The sequence below is a fragment of the Accipiter gentilis genome, chromosome 7 (genome assembly GCF_929443795.1).
Source record: "Accipiter gentilis chromosome 7, bAccGen1.1, whole genome shotgun sequence".
Lineage (NCBI taxonomy): Eukaryota > Metazoa > Chordata > Aves > Accipitriformes > Accipitridae > Astur > Astur gentilis.
Window position 1 is genome coordinate 24,880,629 of NC_064886.1, and position 19,424 is coordinate 24,900,052.

Below are 19,424 nucleotides of genomic sequence, written 5' to 3' on the forward strand. Positions count from 1 at the left end.
ATAAGAACACTTAAAAATCAACAGTAATGTATGTTTAGTCCACCTTGAAAATGTCAGCTTAAAAACACAGCTGGAATGTCAACAAGACCGTACATGAAATAAGTTCTATTTTCCTTTCTCATCATCTTTTCAATCCTGAAGTCAACAGACAGAGTACCTCTGAGCGCAGTGGTATTTGGCTCAAACTCTTTGAGATCCTTAAGGTCTAATTTTTGCAGTTAGGTTTTCAAAATCCTTGTTGGCATCCAAAGGTATTAACTGATACCAGCAGGAATTTTGCTTGAGCAAGGGTCATCAGGTTTCCAGGTGGTAGGATGAATTTTGCCTCAAGTGAATGGATTATAGAAGGACTAGGTAAATCTTATATGAATTTATTTTAAAATTTTGAGGCACATATTTTATTACCTTGCTTATTCATTTTTTACTATATCTCTAATTTTGCTGTGAGTTTTGGGTTTTACTGATAAGAAAAAACCCTGCAGTTTTCCTATTGGGCAGCACTAGACTGCTTAAAGAGGAAAGCTGTATTTTGAGAAAGAAGACTAACATTTACTCAGCGTAACCTATATCCAAGCACCAGATCTGCCAAGTTTGGATTGCTATTGTTAAGCTCCTCAGCTTTTGTCAGTCACAGGATGAACATAATGTGAATTTTAAGCTTCTAAGATCAGCTGAGCTTGACTGGTTTCATTTCAGATAGCTCTGTGTTGAAAAGGCTTTTATATAAGATTATAGATACAATCTGGTATAGATATAAGGGAATTTACAATTTTTGCTGGTAAGCAATGCTTAAGAAAATTCTTGAGGCTCCTTAACAAATGTTTGTTTATGTACAGAAAGCATATGGCTTCTTTCACCCAGGGAGATCCCTTTATCCCTGATCAATGCCAAACACCCTGATCAGTATCCAAACACCTAACTTTGGATATTTCTTCCTTGCAGAATGATTGCAACTCAGTGCACAAGACAGCAATCCACAGCCTTTTATTCAGTGATGCTGGAAAGTTAACCCTAGTGGAGAACACTCAATAGTAATAATAATGTTAAGGTTTTAATAAGTGCATTTCATTGCTAGATTTGAAAACCTCTTTATAAAGTCTATCAGAATCATTCCTCCCATTTCATAGGGAGGACAACTGAGGTACAGAGCTACAGATAACTCACGTGATGTTACAACTCTAGTGGCTGAACTACAGTCTCCACAACTCCATTTTAGTGTTCTAGCCACTGTGGTACCTGACTTCTGCAGACAGTGCTGCACACAATGAACTGAATGGAGTCAGTAGTTATCTTAGTCACTGGGGGAGACAGGGCTGAACTGCCCTCGATGGGATTTGATTTTTCCAAATGTTTGCGTTGCCAACCAACTGCCCTCGATGGGATTTGATTTTTCCAAATGTTTGCGTTGCCAACCCCTTCCTCCACCTAGAGATACAGAGTTCCTCCCACTCTGCAATATGCAGAGGAAAGGGAGCACAGGGCTGAACTGCTCCTGCTTATTGCTCTCTGTTGCACTCCTCAGCAATCACCCTGAAGATGATTCCTGTGGCTTTTCCCATTTTGTGCTCCACTTGTGATAACAAAAAGACTTCTGACTCCAAGGGTTGGGGAAAGGTCAGCAAATATCATGCTGTCTGTGGAAAGATGAGAGACCTTTACTTTCTTTGTGATCACAAGTGTGTGGCACCCTCACGGTGCTGTTCAAGTGAGCAGAAGGACGCTTACCTTTGAAAACTGGACAGATTTTCCACACAGTGGCAGCCCCTTCTCGGTTATACTGTCCCAGTGCTAATTCCATATAGAACAGAGGCATTCCAGCAATGATTAAGAAGAGGATATAGGGAATAAGAAACGCACCTGGAAAGAGAATAATTAGACAGTATGGTCTATGTTTTGGTTACATTTTGCTTTCTCTATTGGTTACTTTTACTGGCTAAAGGCAAAGCCACTGCCTTTGGGAAGTAGAAGGGAAATATCAGGAAGGAAGAACCCATGTTCTCTTGGCCCTTTCCTGTATTTTTTTTAAGGTCTCAGAGACAGAAACCCCGAAAAAAGCTGTAGATGTGGCTCCGATTTCCCCCTAATGTTTCCCCTCTGCTTTTTGGCTTCAAAGGGGAAAAAAATGTACCCCTGAAAATTAATCCCTAGCTGAAGGAGAAATTATGACGAACACACTTGCAGAACTAAAAAGGAAAGGGACTATGGAAAATTTTGTTAAGTGTTTTTGGAGTAGTACGTTCAAAAGGGAGCATGGAGGACAGCAACAGAGGAAAATAAATGTTGTGCATCTTCCTGTAAGTGCGGTTTAAATCATACTGTCTATGGTGTCTGCAGCAACCTCTGGCTTGAAAATGAATCACTACTGGAATTTGGGCTTCCATGGCATATTTTGGTTTTTGCTATAATAAATTCCCTTATTCTTATGAAATGTGTTAGACAACACACCCCTTTCCAACCTAGTGATATTCATTGCCATTAACGTGGAGTATGTACTAGGTTTCACTGCTGGGCCTAAGTACAGCATCTTTATATTGCAGCAGGACAGTGCCAGGGCTGCTTGCACCTTCCTGGAATACATAACTTTACTTGATTGAGGATTCTCCTGTGAGTTCATACCACAGAAACTGTCACCTGTGGAAAAATCCTGATGTGTCAATGCTACTATCATAAAAAGTATTGCCAGCTGAAATACAAAAGGCTCATCTAATGTAGAAATTATCTGAAAATTTCTTAGCTATTTTATATGATCCAGGTCACAGAAAGAACACTCCCCCAGTGCATGGCTACATATGATCATTGTAAAACAATCATAGTTGGTGTCATGTTAATAACTGGATGCTCTGTCAGTCCTCTGCTTTGTGGTACCTGTGAAGTGTAGCTTTTATTTTATTACATGGTCCAGAACAGTTATTACTTGATCCAGGACAGTTCAATTCATGTAAAATTTGTCTGTATAAAAAAATTCTTAGATTGTTTTGATAAATAAGGAGCTGACAGAGTAACTACATATCCTGAATAACTGACTGCTGTCCTTAGGAGTTAGGTATGAAAAAGAAAATAGATTGTGAAAATCATGCTTAAATTGTTCAACAAAAGAAAAAAGCAAAACAGCAGCAGGTGTCTACTTCTCCCAGTAGCAAATAGTATGAACTTCTGCATACCTTTAAAATCTACTGTACTGGTTTAGTAATTTGAAAACTTCCCTTGCAAAAGGAAGTAAGTTTGCATTGTTTCTAAATATATAAACTTACAGAAGGTATGTGTAGTCTATAAAAGTATAAAAGCTAAAAGCATGACTGTAGCTATCTAAAACATGCCAGTAAGCAGAATGAATTGCACATTTAAAAAGTACTTTTGGGACTACTGTCGTACTTTTAAAGGTCTTGAATAGTTGTTGCTCCTTTACCTTTCATGTTTGCTTTTCACAGATATTACTAGTGTAAGCTGCCTAGCATGACTGTTCAGAGAGAGAATTTTGTATATATACTGGAGAATAAGAACGGAAAAACAAACTGTTCTCTTAGTCATACCACAAATCTACTTCTAAAAGTAAAGTTCTGTAACATAATGATAAGGACAATGTATTCAGCATTCAGTCATAAGTAGGTATTTGAAAGTTGAAATCTTGCAATGAAACGGAGACAAGGTATAACAACAGAAATAAAGAACAGCTTAAAGCTTTGAGAATGTATCCTAAAAGTGGAAATACATTGGTTGTATCACTTTGGGGGCAAGAATCTTTGTACTGATGATGTTTATATTGAGTGTAGTGGAAATGCAACCTGCATTCACATTAAGCTACTACAGTACCAGGGATATGTGTTTTAATAATATTTCAGTGTTGTTCATAAGCTACTTTCTCTGATTGTCATGTTGAACTGTCATATGTTTGACTACGGTAGAGAAAAAAATATTTGTATTCAACAAATACTTGATACCCTGCAGTTCTAAACTCTGTTTAGTGCTGAAACATACTGAGCTAAATCAATCTGGGATACTACATACTGCTTTCACTATATCTAGTATCTAGAAAAATTATTTTAGGTGTTTTTTCTGTCAGATCTCTTCTAAGTGATGGCCTTTGTAGTGCCATACTTGTCTTGCTTCAATAGTATTACAGTGTGTGGAGCTGACTCACAAACCTAGCTTGTATTTGGGAGGTATGGAGTTTGCACAGAGTGCTGTTTGATTAACTTTCATGTCCAGAGACTGTGGAATACATTATGCCGCAAATTGAATAGGGAAATTTGTGTTTGAGGAAATTAATCCTGGAGATGTGTAGTGGACATATATATTAAATGCTAGTTTAAAATACGTGGTTTTTAAGTATGACTAATAACCATGATGAACTGTGAAGTGTACTGTACTTAGGCATACTTGCTTAAGCGTCATCTCTTTGGCTGCGAGTCATTCCAGGCTTTAGTTAAAGGAGGTTCTTTTTTTTCTTCCCCCGCCCTGCCCCCGCAAGGGATTAATAAAGTGTGGTGTAATTTTCAGCAAAGAGCAGTTACACAGTATGGCAGGGTTTCATAGCTGGGTTACTTTCAGGTAACTACATGATTGAAGTATTTTGAAATTGAGATAAATATCAAAGTAAGGGTGCTTAGTCACATGAAGTTGACTTAATGTTTTGGAGACTTCTGGAAACTTCTTGTTTTGCAGCTTCTCATTAGGTAAAAAATACCAAAAAGTCAGGTATTTTGTAAATATCTTGATATGTGCTCTTCTATTCGTAGTCAATAACCAGAATCGAACTTCATGTTGTTCACTGAACCCTTTCTAACATCATGGGCACTTCAAAGGAAAATAAATGACGGTCAAAGTATCATTCAAATTGCTGCAAACTAGAATGGTATGCAAATGCTTATAAACAGCATATGTGTGGTACATGATCAACCTCACTCTGTCGCTGCACAGGGTCTCCATCATAGGACTGGTTTGTGTACGGGATCTTAGAACAAGAGGTGCTGTTTGGAAGGAGACTTCATACTGTCCTGCATGTGTGAACATCCTGTGGGCCAGGGAGGAGGCAAACCTGCATGCTGGTGGGCCTCTTGCTTTAGGTCCACTGGTGTGAATTTGAGCATCATACCAGACTTCTCTGAAGGAGCAGCCTCACTGTTAATGCCTACCTGGTCTATGAAGTCAAAATGTGTTAGGAAGAGTGACACGATGCCAGCTGTGTCACTCCCACCTGTGCCACTGGCGACAGAAACTGCTGTGCTTTAATTGCATGAATCCAAGGGGCTGGTCAGATTTGTATAGCCCAGGCAGCTGAACTCTTAGGGAGCACACAATTTGGCTATCACTTCAGACTAGCTTGCCAAGATCTACCTACCTCCGAGAGCTGAGGGAATGCAATCTGTAGGATTGCTGCATTGGCTATAACACACTGATAGCAGTCGAGGGGATTCCACTCCCCCACTGTGTGATGGGATGGGGCTGAGCACACAGCTGCATCCCAAGGGACAATACTGGTCTTAGCAAACCCTAATGGTTCATAATGTCCCTTTACAGCTAAAAACCTGAAGTAATTAATGTCTGTAATACAACCCTGGCATAAGAGCCATACTTGACTTCCTACTGAGTCACATGCAGCTCAAAAGCCACAGGTTGGCCTTGGGCTGTTGCAAATTGCTACATCTCTCTGTTAACAGATTTCATGAGATCCATACACACCCCTTAAGGTGCCAGCATATACATGGAGTTAAGACAGCCTTGTGTCTTATGCAAAGCTAGATTAGGTCAAACCCTCATCTTCTACAAGAACCATCTGTGTGAAACTTCAAGTGGAAACTTACACAGAAGTTTTTTTAAAACACTATTATATTAATTAATGAAGGACAAAATACAAGACACGTTTTGCATTCCTGTGTTCAGTGCCTGTCTTAATTTTTGTAGAACAGAATCCACACAAAGAGTGTCTCCTCCCTTTGTTCTTCAGCATCCTAGGGGGTGGGAAGCAAAGAGGAATACAGCTCTAAATACTCCTCTCAATCCTACAAGGAGGTCTCATCTCACTTTTAAATACCAGAAAGAGGCATTAATTTACTAATGACTGAAAAAAGATCATTTAAACAGCTGCTGTTATCCTAAAAGGATTTGTTGATGCACATACAAGAAGCAGGCCAGGCCAGGGGTAGTTGAAACAACTTTGAACTATTTGTGCTTGTTAGCCTTCTGCATTTGTTACCATGGTTATTCTAGTCAAAATGTTAACTGGCGGGGATGTCTGCTAAAACAACAAACTTTGTGCAAATATTGCCGTATATTTTCAGATAGGAGTGTTTCCAGTATTTGTGCAGGAAAAGAGTCTAAAAATCAAAGATCTTCCAATTGGTGAATTGAAATACAAGCTAATCTCTGTATCTGATCAACACTGCTTTTTTTTCATACAGAATAAATAGTACTTCAAACAGTATCAGGAAACAGTTGATAGAAGGCAGTACGTTTGCTCAGACAATGAGGAAAATGGGTGTAAACGTTAACCTGTGCAGGCTCTTGTGAATGAAAAAGGAAGTCCCCGGTGCAAAGACCTTGAAATCTAGATTGTACAAGATCGCCATAGGTAGAAGAACTAGGTAATCAGAAAGGCACACATTTATTAGTATGTGAACGTTAGCTCTGGCTCTTCAGAAGACTAGCTACCAGCTGGCTTGCACAGCCACCGAGGGCACCTCTGAAGGAGGCGAGAGCTTGAGCCTGCTGCAGGCTCCTGGGAAGAAGGGGTGGACGGGCATACCTTTACTGACCTGAGATTAAAACCAATAAGGGTTTGCATGGTACAGCAAAGAGAAGTCAGAGATACAAAGGAACATGATATAACCTCAGTGTCAAAGCCAAGATGATGATTTTAACAGCAGCTGTATGATGATGTTGAGCCCAGCCAGCAATAGATTATAGTACTCAAAAAAAAAAAAATTTTCTGCAAAACAGATTGCATGACATACTATAAAAACTTCAGCAGCACTTTGCACATATAAAATCCTCAAAGTATGCAGTAAAATCTTCCAAGTATGCAACCTTTTTCATGGAAAGTATTTCTGAATCATAAAACCAGTAGAGCTATACTATGGTGAGTGACATGTTTCTTTTGAAACCCTTATATTTAGCTACTCCCTCTAACAAACCGTTGCTAGATTTGAATTTATTTATATTTCTACTCTCAATTTGGGCTCAGGGCCTTCAGTTTTTCCAGAATTCCAATTTTAATAGCATTCCTTTCACTCAAAAGGAAGTGAAAACAAATAGTTTCCAGAAATGGTTCAATGCTGTTCATGGGCTGATGCCAACTGAAGCCTGCATTTTTTGTCTTGAGCTGTTAACCTGCTACTGCCTTGAAATCACTTGAAGTGACTTGAAGTACAGTGTATTTATAAGCTGATCACTGAGTTGTAACAGAAAGGGTTACCCAAGCCCATCCATACAAACCCAGTTGTGTCTTTGGCTTTTTGTTACAAGAGTAATAAGCTAAAGAAACCCATTAGTAGCTATTTTGAGCAAATTAATGAGAGTTAAATATATCCAGTCACTCAGAGCAGCATGATTCATTCATAAATGACACCCAAGTCATTGGCTAAAGTCCTATTTACATAGATTAATGAAATTATCACATTTACAACAGTGTATAGTTTAAAGATAATCACAGGAACATACAAGAGCAGAACAGGCCTATGTTGTTTGATAGGAAATCAAAGAATAAATGAAGAGACATGGTGGGTTTAAGAGAATATAAATCAGGTTGGTCCAAGATGGCCAGCATGGCAGTGGGAGCTCTGGAGCTTTCCTGCTGCTGACCTTCACAACACTCTCACTGCTGCTAGCTTAAGAACTTAAGCCATTTCAATCTTCTGCCATGAGTGTGACCATAGAAAATCCAAAAATCTGCTTTACAAGGTTGCAGTGATACCTTTTGTTTTTACATCATGCCTCCTTAAAGCAGAGGTACTATTGAAGCTGTCTCCTTTGTTCTGAAATAAACGAATTGGCATCAAGGTGAGTTTTGACAGTAGTCTGGTAAGTAAAGTTTGTAACAATGTGGAGGTCTAACTATTAACATTCCTGCCCAAATCTATCTTGTGGATTTTGTGCCTTTTTCTTTCTTTAACTACCTGTCTGGCTTAAACAAGAAATGAGAGAGTAAGTGAGCTGGAATGTGGAGCCAGCTTGTACACTGTTTTGTTATGTAATTTATGAAATCCCTATTACTAACGTTCAATAGGACAGGGTTTGTAGGAGTGGTGGTATCCTTTCCTGGAACAGCTAACACTGTTGGGAACAAAATGGCAAACTTTCTAGTTCACAAGCTCTTCAGCAGGTGCTGGTCAGGGAAAGTGCGTAGTACTGGACAGCTGGGTCAGCCTGCAGATGCCTAGCTGGAGAACACTGCTGCTTCACAATAGACATGACTGGAAGCTTAAGAGATGCTAAATTAAGAGGAAAAAAATACTATTCTATCATTTTATTAATAGGAGTGTTCTATTTGTGTTTTTTCCCCAACCTTGCAATTATTAGGGGTGACACAAGGATATATTCACCTGCAATTACACATCAACAAAACCACCCATGTAAGGTGTAGGCTGTACTTGAGATGTACAAAATCAAGTCAAATGTACTGTCAAAATGTACCCTGATTTACTGGTGGCAGAACATCCATGACTAAAAATCTTTTTGAATGAAGACATCAGAAGCTATTCGCTGTGAGCTTGTGGATCAAGATAAGCAGGTTTTGCTGGATTCCAGCACTAAAAAATCCATAATAGCATAACCTCATGTGAAGTTTTACTTGAAATTTGTGTGCTGAAAAACTATTTTCTGTGATGTACAGACTATAGTCATGTGCATGAAAGGAGGTACTACTTCATCAGCTTAAGTGTAGGGAAGTCCTTGCTTGGTGCCAGGGAGATTTTGGCAACTACAGTTTTACTTCCGTTCAGATACAGACTATCAGTCATAGTTTTCTCTCCCTTCTCAGAGAACTTGTATGTTCATTTCTGTTTGTTTTGTCTCAGCCAGCTGTAAACCAAAATTAATGTTTTCAAAATTCATGGATCCATCTGATTTTGATGCCAGAATGGATTGTTAGATATTGTGATCGAACTTCCTGTCTAACATAAACCAGAGTTTCAGACAGAAAAACATACAATCCTGATTTGAAGATACCAGCCAGATCCTTTGCCTTTTTTGGTAGTTTACTTCATAGGTTAATAACTTTGGTGCTAAAAAAAATTATTTAAAAAAAAAATCATTATTTCTAATTTGAATATATCTGACATTTGGTTGTGGCAGTGCTTCCCCTGATAAATTAAAATACCTTGCAATATTTTCTATTTCCCTCCTGTGAAGATGCATAAGCACTGCAATCAAGTATTTTGGCCTTCTTTTTATAATCTGAAGAGACTAAGTAAGCTAAACTAATCAATTACAGTGTAATACTTATTTCTGCTTTTCTGTCTAAAATTCCCACCTTACAGGTATTCCTTGGTCTAGCAGGTTCATACATTGGCAGGTTGAAGGGTTATGTGGGCACTTTTTGTACCCACATTAGATCATGGTACCCACTTTCTTAGCTGTGCATTTGATGTTTCAGGAATGTCAAGTTTATATCCCTGAGATGTTCCTCCACCTTACTAGTAAAGAGCCTGGGATGAATGCTCTGGATTTCAGCTCCTCATTTAGGCAGTGTTAGTCCTTGCTTTGGTCTTTCTAACATTCTCAGGATTGCTTTTGTGGGAGCTGCTCGCTGTCCTCTGTACATTGTACAGGGTATACATGGGGAGACTTTGCCTAGTTATGCCACCTGCTTTGGGTGCCTAATACGAGGTGATACAACTGCCCTGGCAGAGCTAATTAAAGCCACAGTAGTAGCTAATGTACACAGTGAGACAAGGCATGTTTGTTCTGTACATGTAACAGTGCAAATTCTGGTTCACAACACGACCTCAGATGGAGGGTGTTTCTCTTAAAGACTGCTTTTCTTTTGCAGGTTGTCAAAATAAAAAACAGCCCCAAAGTTAAGCTCCCTCTGGAGGGGACACAGTACCCGTTTTAGGCAGCATGAGATTCATAACTGTGCCAAGGTAAAACAAAGTGCTTAAGACATCTTAAATCAGCTCTAGACAAGTGCCAGGCAGCTTCCAAGAGGATTAATGTACAAACCAATAGGAGGTAAATGCCTTGAAAACGGGCTAGAGAAAATCAAGTATAAACACTCCGAGGTACACTTAAAACTTGCCTTACCATTAAGTGATTAATCCAATTTTAAGTTGTAGCTCCAATTTTTGGACTCAATGACCAAAGCAAAACATTCCTTTTCTTTCCAGGCTTAATTAGAGATATATTTTTAATAGTATAATACTTTCTGTACTATCTTAATCTTTACAAACTCTTGCACAACAGAATCCTCTAAATTCTTCCTATCAATAAAGGGTTATGTTTTATCACAGAAGTACAAGACAGTTATATGTTCCTATCTGTAAGAATTCTAGTAAATCTAACCTGTACTCTCAGTCATTATAAATGAAGCCTTCAGGATGAATGCTCTTTCTGATGTCACTGAAGGAAGCAGAATAACTGTAAACTACATATAATGCATGCTTATACAGGGCTTCAAAGTAGAAGGCAAACAGTTACATACACTGTAAAGCCATTCTCCATGTTTTATTAAAACCCACCTATGTTTTCTTGTCAACACTACTAGGAAGTATTCTTTATATACAGTTTTCTGGTACATCTATATTTCTTAGACATACTGTATAAACTGCAAAGTACAGATTTCACACATGTTTTGAAATGGATAGTATGCTATCTATCCATAAATAATATTTTCTTATATAAGACAAATGTTGCATCAATTTAATTTATTTGTCAACTTTAATGGCTGCATGTGATGCTGTTAGCAACAATTTTGGCAAATTTACCATTACAGCGATGGCTACTACTGCATAATTGCCTAGATGTCGTGGTTTAACCCCAGCCAGTAACTAAGCACCACACAGCCACTCACTCACTTCCCCCTCACGCCCCCCCAGTGGGATGGAGAACAATGCAAAACCCTGTACTCTTATCAAAGATTATAGTTGCTGTTGGATTGTGCTAAAATTCTGGAAGGTCTGGGCGAAGGTAGTTTCCAAATGGCTGTGGCTTCTTTACTTTGTATAGTACATTTCTATGAGCACCAAACACAAGAATTTTACAAAAACTGTCACAGCATTCTTCACAGAAAACTTTTCCATTTGGAAAAAAACCTGTATTTGGCCTAGGGTAGTGCTGGTAATATTCTGTATGTAATGCAGACCCATAAGGTGGAGTCTCTTAGAATTTGGGCATTGTGGGCACAAAGCAAAACTTCAGTAGTATCCCTGCAATAGGAGGACTATAAGAACTACTACTCTTGATGTTGCTTTGATCCAAAGGGTAAACTGAATCTCACCTAGACCAGTATGAAACCACAACACTGCTGCATCAATCTAGCTGTACTGGCTAGCAACACCCTTCCTTCATTTTCTGTCTGACTACTCTCCCTCTTCTGTGGGAATTAATCAGACAAAAGTTTTTATTTAAGTTTGAAACCTGAGCTTTATGTTTGTTCTTATTTAGGGGACCATTTTCCTAATAGGCTTCAAGCAACAAAGTAAATTTTCCCCCCAGTCCAAGCTGTCCAGTACATACTTTATCACTGCCATTCTGCACAGGGCCTCCTAGCTTGAAATGCCATAGAAGAATGTGAAAATGACCTCAGGGCCCACCATAGCTCACTGCCAAGATGAAGCAGAGACTATTAACAGTTTGAAGCAAAATCCTTCTTGTTTCATCACAGTGCAGCTTTTGCTAGGGCAGATTGTGGGGCAATTTTGTTCACTGATTATTCAGACCTTAAGATAAATCAGTGTGGCTGAGCTTGGTGTTTTCAACTTACCACACAGCTATATTTTTTTTCTTCATATTTCTAAACAGCTTTTAAATACATAATACCCCATGACTGCAAAACAGTATTTAGAAGGAAAGATGTAGGTGATCTTGAAGATCTCTAAATCTCTTAATTTAGGGTTAGAGATAGTGGTTTTGTCATCAGCCTCTGTATGTGTCAATAAAGGATTAACCTGCAATTTAGGAATAGCCTGGTAACTGTTTTCTGTCACTTTCTTTTAGGAAAGAGGCAAGGGAGAGAGACTAACCCATCCCAGCTATATTGCTACAACTGCCAATTTGAAAAGTTCAAAAACCATGGGTTAGGCTCCAGAATAATTTGAAATGTCTTAAAATGTGAGATCTTCTAGTCCAATCCTTTTATTTGTCTGCTGGCTGTTAGTCTTGTACTTGCTTTGTATTTTCCCAGCTTTTTTCTTTAGCCTTGAGAGCTAGAAAGACTTTCTTGCCTAATCATTTGTCTCTATGAAACTGTGAGAGTAAAAAGCACTTTTTAAAATAGTACTCTTTTTAATTGCTCGAACCCTACATAGGAGAATGCTGAGGTCATAATCTAACTCTTACAGAGTAAATTCATTTTGTGTAATAATGACCATCATCTATCTAAGTCCTGACATCTTACTTATTGGGTAAAGTACTGAGCTATTGCATTGAGTGAAGATCAGTTATTAGTCAGTGGAAGTCTTCTATATCAGTTTAGTCTGAATAGTTTTTTTATTACTTTACTCTGTTTTTCTTCTCACGTAGTCTGGAAATTCTACTTAGGAGTCCTTAAGAGAGAGATGTCTGTTATTTGGGTTGAAATCCTGGCTCTGGTGACGTCAATGGAAAAAAAACACCCATTGACTTCAGCTGGGTCAGGATTTCTCCCTTGTGGTTTATGAATCTATTGATTTTAACTAAGGCTGTAGAGCCACACATAAATGAGAAACAAACTGCAGAAAAGGAGCAAATGATCAAACTCTTCCCCAAAACAAAATCCTGGAGTGTCTCTGGTCTCACCAACACCTGCCTCGTGATCTCATTGACACAAATTCCTTGACAATTCCTCTTTAAAGAGGAGACAAAAGCGCTGCACAGAACAAGCTATTCCTTAATTTTGTGATAAATCTAATAAATAGGATGCCTATGTACAGTTATAATCACCCCTCAGGTGGGGGCATGGGCTTTTGAGCTTTCTTCTAGCATCAGTCTTATCGGACATCAGTAGACAGATACAGTCCTGCATGCTGACAAAGAGTCATGTAGCAAAGACACTTTTGAGTAGCTTCGAAGCTGTGGACTTGACGTTTTGATAACACTTGGCCTTGAACATTCTAATATTGTAGTTAGTCCACTATACTTAATTGCTCTTGCTCACTGAAACTCTTTGCTTTCTGTTACTGGTGTTGTGAAATAATTATGCTTCTGCCAAGAAGGCAAGGTGCTGAGACCTGCTGGAAGGCGGGTTACATTAACACTGAAGAAGAAAAAAAAAACACAAAGCAAAAAAAAGCATGGTGCTCTGTTGTAGAATGGTAGTGAAAATCTGTGTGAAGCTTGTTTGTTTTCCAAAGGTAAATCTTTTGAGGGGACTGCAGAGAACAACCTCCTAAACTTAGTATTTGAGAAACTATTTCCTCCTGTACTATTCCTTCAGGGGAGGATGCTTTATCTCTATTTTAATGTTGCACTCATTTAAAAAAATGTCGTTTTCAGGGGGTAATATCTTGTTATCAGTGGATTGTCTCCTTGCTCTCATTGTGGCCATGCTGACAAGTGAGCTCCTTAATGTGAATTAGGCATCAATAAAAGCTGCCACTCTTATAATGTCCTAATAAATGAAATTAATCAGGAAATGCAAGAAGGGTCTGCTTGGGAACAATCATTGATATTACTGGGCAGCTTTATATTTGAAAGTCATGAGCCACCCTGTTATTATTATCAGTAATTCTTTTTTTTCTATAAATGCAGTAGGTTGCCGTTACATTAATTATCAGGTTAGGATCTACTAAGATCTATAAGGATCTACTGCTCCACCTTGTGGTCTGAAAAGAGTTTTCTGTTATTCTACTCTACAGAGTGATGTGTCAGAAAAAGTCCAGCCTCTTCACCTTTTAATATTAAACTATAATTTGACTGGAATCAGTATCATGCTTTTCCTTGAGATACGGATCTTAAAGGCAAGTAATATGTTGTCACCTTTGGCATGCTTCAGGATAGACATTGCAAGAGGTATGTGATTACAAAATAGAAAAAGAGAAAGAAAAAAGTTAAATTGGTGAAGAGTGCTATTCAGTACACATAGTTCAGAAGGTGCAGAATAAATTATAAATAGCTAGCAAAAAGTAAGATACATAATACTCGGCTGTTTTTTTCAGTACATATGCTAGGCCCATGGTAACAGCTTGTTTGTATGGTCAGTGAGGCAATCAGATAGGGTGTATTCTTCCATGCTGCCGATGGGCCAGAAAATCAGCGGCTTCCCACAGTTCTGCAGACTTCAGTAAAGATGAATGCTATGCAATTACACAGCCACAATCCTTCCTGTACATCAATGCCACAAAAGCTGTTTCTCAAACTAACAAGAGTACTATAGCAAGACATGGCTTTTTACTCACTCTGTCACTAATTGCAGTGCTTGGAAATCATGCCAATATTTTTCTCCAGCTCTGAAATAAAGACTGTAAAGGAGTAATATTCTTCTGCTGTTGAAATCACAACTCCTGTGTATGGAGTATGGGGCGGGATCAGACTGGTACTGCTCTTCTGATGCTGGGTTTGTTCTAGGGAAGCAGTTTATAACAAAGCAGTCCAAGAAAGGCTTTATATTTGTGTAGTCTAACACCACCGGTCTGGGAGTGCTGGATCCTATATTGGGCACTTAAATTAGCACATATTCTTAAACAATAGTAATACCCAAACAATAGCAACCCGTTAATACCTACTTTACATTAAGAGCACAGCTTCTGCAATCACTTGTGCTTTTGGAAGTGAGTGGTTGTGCTCATGAAGCCTAGAAGAGTGGGAGCACTGGAAAAATTACCATCTGCTATAAAAAGGCTTATTGTATAATAAGGGCAGCTTGTCTTACTGCATACCAGCAATCAGAACGCTAGTTATAAAAAACATTTATGGACTGGCAAAAGACAACTGCCAGCCCAATCCTGATCAAGTTTTGTTTAGTAATATGTTATCATGGAATTCCATGCACTGGGAGGTTGGTAGTGTGCTTTGGATGAATATGAGTATAAAGAAGTATGTGGCTTACGTAGCCAGACCTCCCTGCTGACAGTTTCTGTTTCTGAATGGTAGACCCTAGTTCTCAAAGTGGTGTACTGTTCTGTCACCTTTGTCATGCTTCAGGAGAGGGATTGCAAAACTTGTTAAATAGAGAATAGGCAAAAGGACAAGGAGGAGTGAAAGTAAAACAAAGGATAGCTTTGATAAGTAGTTTAGAGGTTCTTTCCTGTGGTCTTGGTAAAGAATAATATGTCACAAGGCAAGGAACTTAACTGTTACCCTTCCATTCCCCCTACCTCCTTACCTCTTCTTTATGGATTAAAGGTTTCAAAATCTGTATGGCTAAAATTAAGTATGTTGAATCTATACAGAAGTTAAGATGCTGAATTTACCAGTTATCTCTGCAGAATTTCCATGAGAACAGGGATTATTCAGCATTTCTGGAGATCTAGGGACTCAGTCAGTAAAGCCTTTCATTTGAAACTATTCTGACTTGGCACCAGTGCATAAGATCTGCACAATTAGGATGAAATCTTGCCATGAAAGGTTCAAGACTTAAGTTGGAGGTAAGGAGAAGGAAAAGGGAATTACAGGTTGTCAAGGCATGGGTAATAGGCTACTAACATGAATCCTTTGTCACCGAATGCCCTGAGGAAGGGAAACTGAAGGTTTATAATCAGTGTGATATTCCTGGAATCTTTACATACTCTTCATTGAAACTGGATTGGGGCAGTGGAGTTGTCCTGAATACAACTTATTGCAAGTCAAGAGTCAGTTGCAAGATTCCCCCAAATCCATTATCATGGTTTTGTATATTCTGTATGAAGGATATATACAGAGAGAATTGAAAGTACTAGGAGCAAGGAAGTACTGAAAGAGCTAGAACTATTACAAAGACGCTCCATTTAAATTTGTCTCTTGCCTCCTGAATTACAATATTTTCATATAAATATATCTGTATAGAATTTATTTGGTTATGGTTTATTATTTTGTTATAGCGCTGAAAGCAGTTAGGTACAAATGCTATGGAAGTTACAGTGCAAACTGATATTAAAGAGCCATACTACAGTTCTTAACTATTTAACCAATTGCTTAACCTGGGACAAAGGCTTTAGAACTGGGAGTTGCTGATGTGCTTCGCATTAGACATAGCAAAAATGAAGGTATGAGCTATTTGATGTTGCTCCTCAGAACTGCTCAAAATTCTTTAAACCATTTGTTTCCATTTTGATTCACAGCAAGAAGTTCTGTAATTTGTGGACTGGTTTTAATCATAATTTCCCTCACAGCATATCTAAACACTCACTAAAGCTGTATGTTCCCTCTGATCTTACATGTAAGCAGTTTCATCAGCATTCTGTTTTGTATCGGTGCAAGTATGGGGAGGAAAGTATCTGACTTGAAATAATATCTTTAGACTGCTGGAGCTGTATTCACATATTCACTGAACTGACAGACAGGTTTGTGATATTTTGCCAAAAGATGAAAGGGAAATTCTGCCCCAAAACCATGTAGACCATGTCTCAGTCTCCTTAGAGATATTTTGGTTTCTTCAGTAAAGAAGGGCTGTTGGCTGCTACACTCCTAATATGGCCTTTCTATTTTCCATTGCTCCCAGCGAATTTAGTAAAGAGCTTAAAAAGATGTTGGTGAGAAAACAGACTAGAAACAGATGAAGCTTAATTGCCTGCTATTTCAGCTTGAATGAGTATCCAAAACCTGAGATCCCTAGCCAAACTGTAAGAAACTCTTTTATCTGTTTTAATGGGTGTTAATATGAAGGTAGAAGGCTTCCTAATGCAACTTTCAGAATTTACTTGTCTAGGAGAGATATATATCCTATTGGAATGGCTTTCTAGGGATATTTCAGTACTTCAGTTTCCTGGCAGAACTGAGAAGGGTATACAGGAGTGAAGGCCGGGGGGAAGACCTTAAGCAGAGACTAAATTTCCAAACCACAGAACTAAGTTTACTGTTTGATGTCTTTTCTGCCTCTTACTTTAGAATAAAGTGCTTCTGAGTGGTAATCAAAATGTGTTCATTCAGCGCGCTTAGAAAGAGGTATCTTTGCTTTTGTTAGAACAGCTGATTTGGTTCACACCAGCTTTTTTATCGTCTTGGTAACATGGAGGAGCAAAGGTGGAAAACCAGTTTTGGTGATTGATTGGGCATTAATCACAGGATGCTCCTCTTAAGGTGTAATGTCAAGCTAAATACTATGAATCTTGCCTAGAACCTTTCTGTGCTTGTATATCTCTAGAACTTTTGTAAAATTATCAATCAAAGGGTTGCTATAATTGTTCAGTCAACTGAGAGTCCATATAGTGCACCACTTACACACTATTTCATGGTATCTCACCCCAGAGTCAGAAACTAGAATTTTAGAATTGATGAAAGATTTGGGTGAGAAAGATTCAGTTCTTCCTTATCAGCTATTTATAATGCTTCATATGTAGTCAGTGTATGACATAGTAGCTTATAACCCTGCAGACATTACAGTTCTGAAGATTTATTTTGCGGATCCAAAAAGACATGTAGAGAACAGGGAATTTCAGAGAGGCAGCTGCCAACCGGCATGTAAGCCACAGTGCTGGTGAGCCTAGCTGAATCTACGCTCTGTATGTACCAGATGATTAGTGGATTATGAAGGAAAGAGAAATGATGAAGTTATGTGTGAAAGGAAAGAGAGCAACTGTGAGCTGGCCACTGAATCCAGCTCTGGGGAGGGAGGTACTGTCACACCACACAACTGAACATTGTCCCCAGTGTCACACGATGCCCAGGAATCCAAAGCTCATGGCCACAGTTTGGAGATCTGCATAAGAGTTTAACCTATCTGAGGTCACTGGTTTGATGTGTTAATGGGAATTGAAAACCCTGTATTAGGAAACCCAAATCATAGATTTGCATCTGAGCTTTGATTGATTGATGAGTCAAACTCTTGGCATAGGCTTTGCAGTGAGATTACTTCAAAGTTGATTTATTATTATCATCATCAATGCTATTTTGGAATGTAAACCCTGATATTACAAGGCAAAGGTCATCCACCTTTGAAGTGTAAAGTGCCAGATTATATTCTTTCTCAAAATAGTGATGAAATTTGGTGGCAAACACTTGACAAGATGGAGGGGGGCAGAGCCTAGTAGAAAGGCAAGGTGCTGCTGGTCAGCATCATATCTTGCTTTTGGTGAAGCAGTGCACTAGCCAGGCTCACAGCTCTGTGGGAGGTGATACTTTCACAGGTGTCATTCTCAATGTGTGACAGATCTTGGCTCCTAGTTTTGTGCTGGCCTTGTTTAGGGATGTTAGGATTTGGTGGTATGCTGGTTTTGGTACATGTGCTGTGGATTGCTCAGCCCTGCATTACAGCTTATGGAAGTATGAATAGGAAAGGGAGCATTAGGATAAATTGTAAGATACTTCTGTTCAAGTGTATTGATTGCTGGTGAACTGCTCTTTGAAGCAAACAGTTCTTCTAGAAATATTGTTGTCTAAAAACACTTAAATAATGCTTCAAAGGAGATTAAAAGTTTATATTATGACAGGTAGAGAACTGTTAAAATTTTTATCTGCAGCTATTCGTAAGTTCATGAAAAGCTTAATCTGATTCTTATGATACAGTAAGTCTCCAGTGACTAATCCGACAATTACACGCTTCCTAATGAGTAGTCCGAACATGACTGACCTTGCAAATACTTTGGCTAACAAAAAAAAGTACTTTATGTTGGTAAATTCTTTTCCCCACAAATTTCAATGGGAAATCGTAATTTTGCCTATGACTATGCAGGAAAACTAAACAGAAATGAACATGAATACTAAAAGTATCTTGTACAAAAACTACAATAGCTTTGTTAACTAAGACTGAGCATCATCCTCCCCCACTGTGAGCACATCAGTTAATCATACTAGGCATTACTCAGCTTCATTTGGCATCAGTAAAATTTCAGATGTAATCCAAATATCAGGGTAAATCTTTCTCTAAATTGATGAGACTAATTTTAATACTTGTCTTATTCCTTAATTCAGCATAGCCTCTTGCAGAACTGGGGAGCACTTCAAAGGTTGGATATGTTACAAAGACTTGTTTTGAGTACATCAATGTTGACCACTTACAGAGTCATACAGCTAGAGAGTCTCTTTTTAAAAAAAAGAAAAATGGGCTCTGGCCAGAAATGAGTTGTAATGAGGATATAGCACTTGTGAGAATAGCCAGTAGAAATGACTGTAGTTGATGATTTCTCCAGTGACATACCCTGCTCCTTGAAACTCTCACA

At 38.6% G+C, this 19,424-nt stretch overlaps 1 protein-coding gene across 1 annotated transcript in view; it reads right to left on the reverse strand.

The window, feature by feature from the left end:
• The window catches only part of SLC6A2 (solute carrier family 6 member 2), a 72,941-nt gene that overhangs the window by 46,634 nt on the left and 6,883 nt on the right, over window positions 1-19,424 (reverse strand). The window contains exon 3 of the mRNA XM_049805407.1: window positions 1,726-1,857. Within this exon, the coding sequence (XP_049661364.1) occupies window positions 1,726-1,857 (132 nt within the window). The remainder of the gene's footprint in view (window positions 1-1,725; window positions 1,858-19,424) is intronic.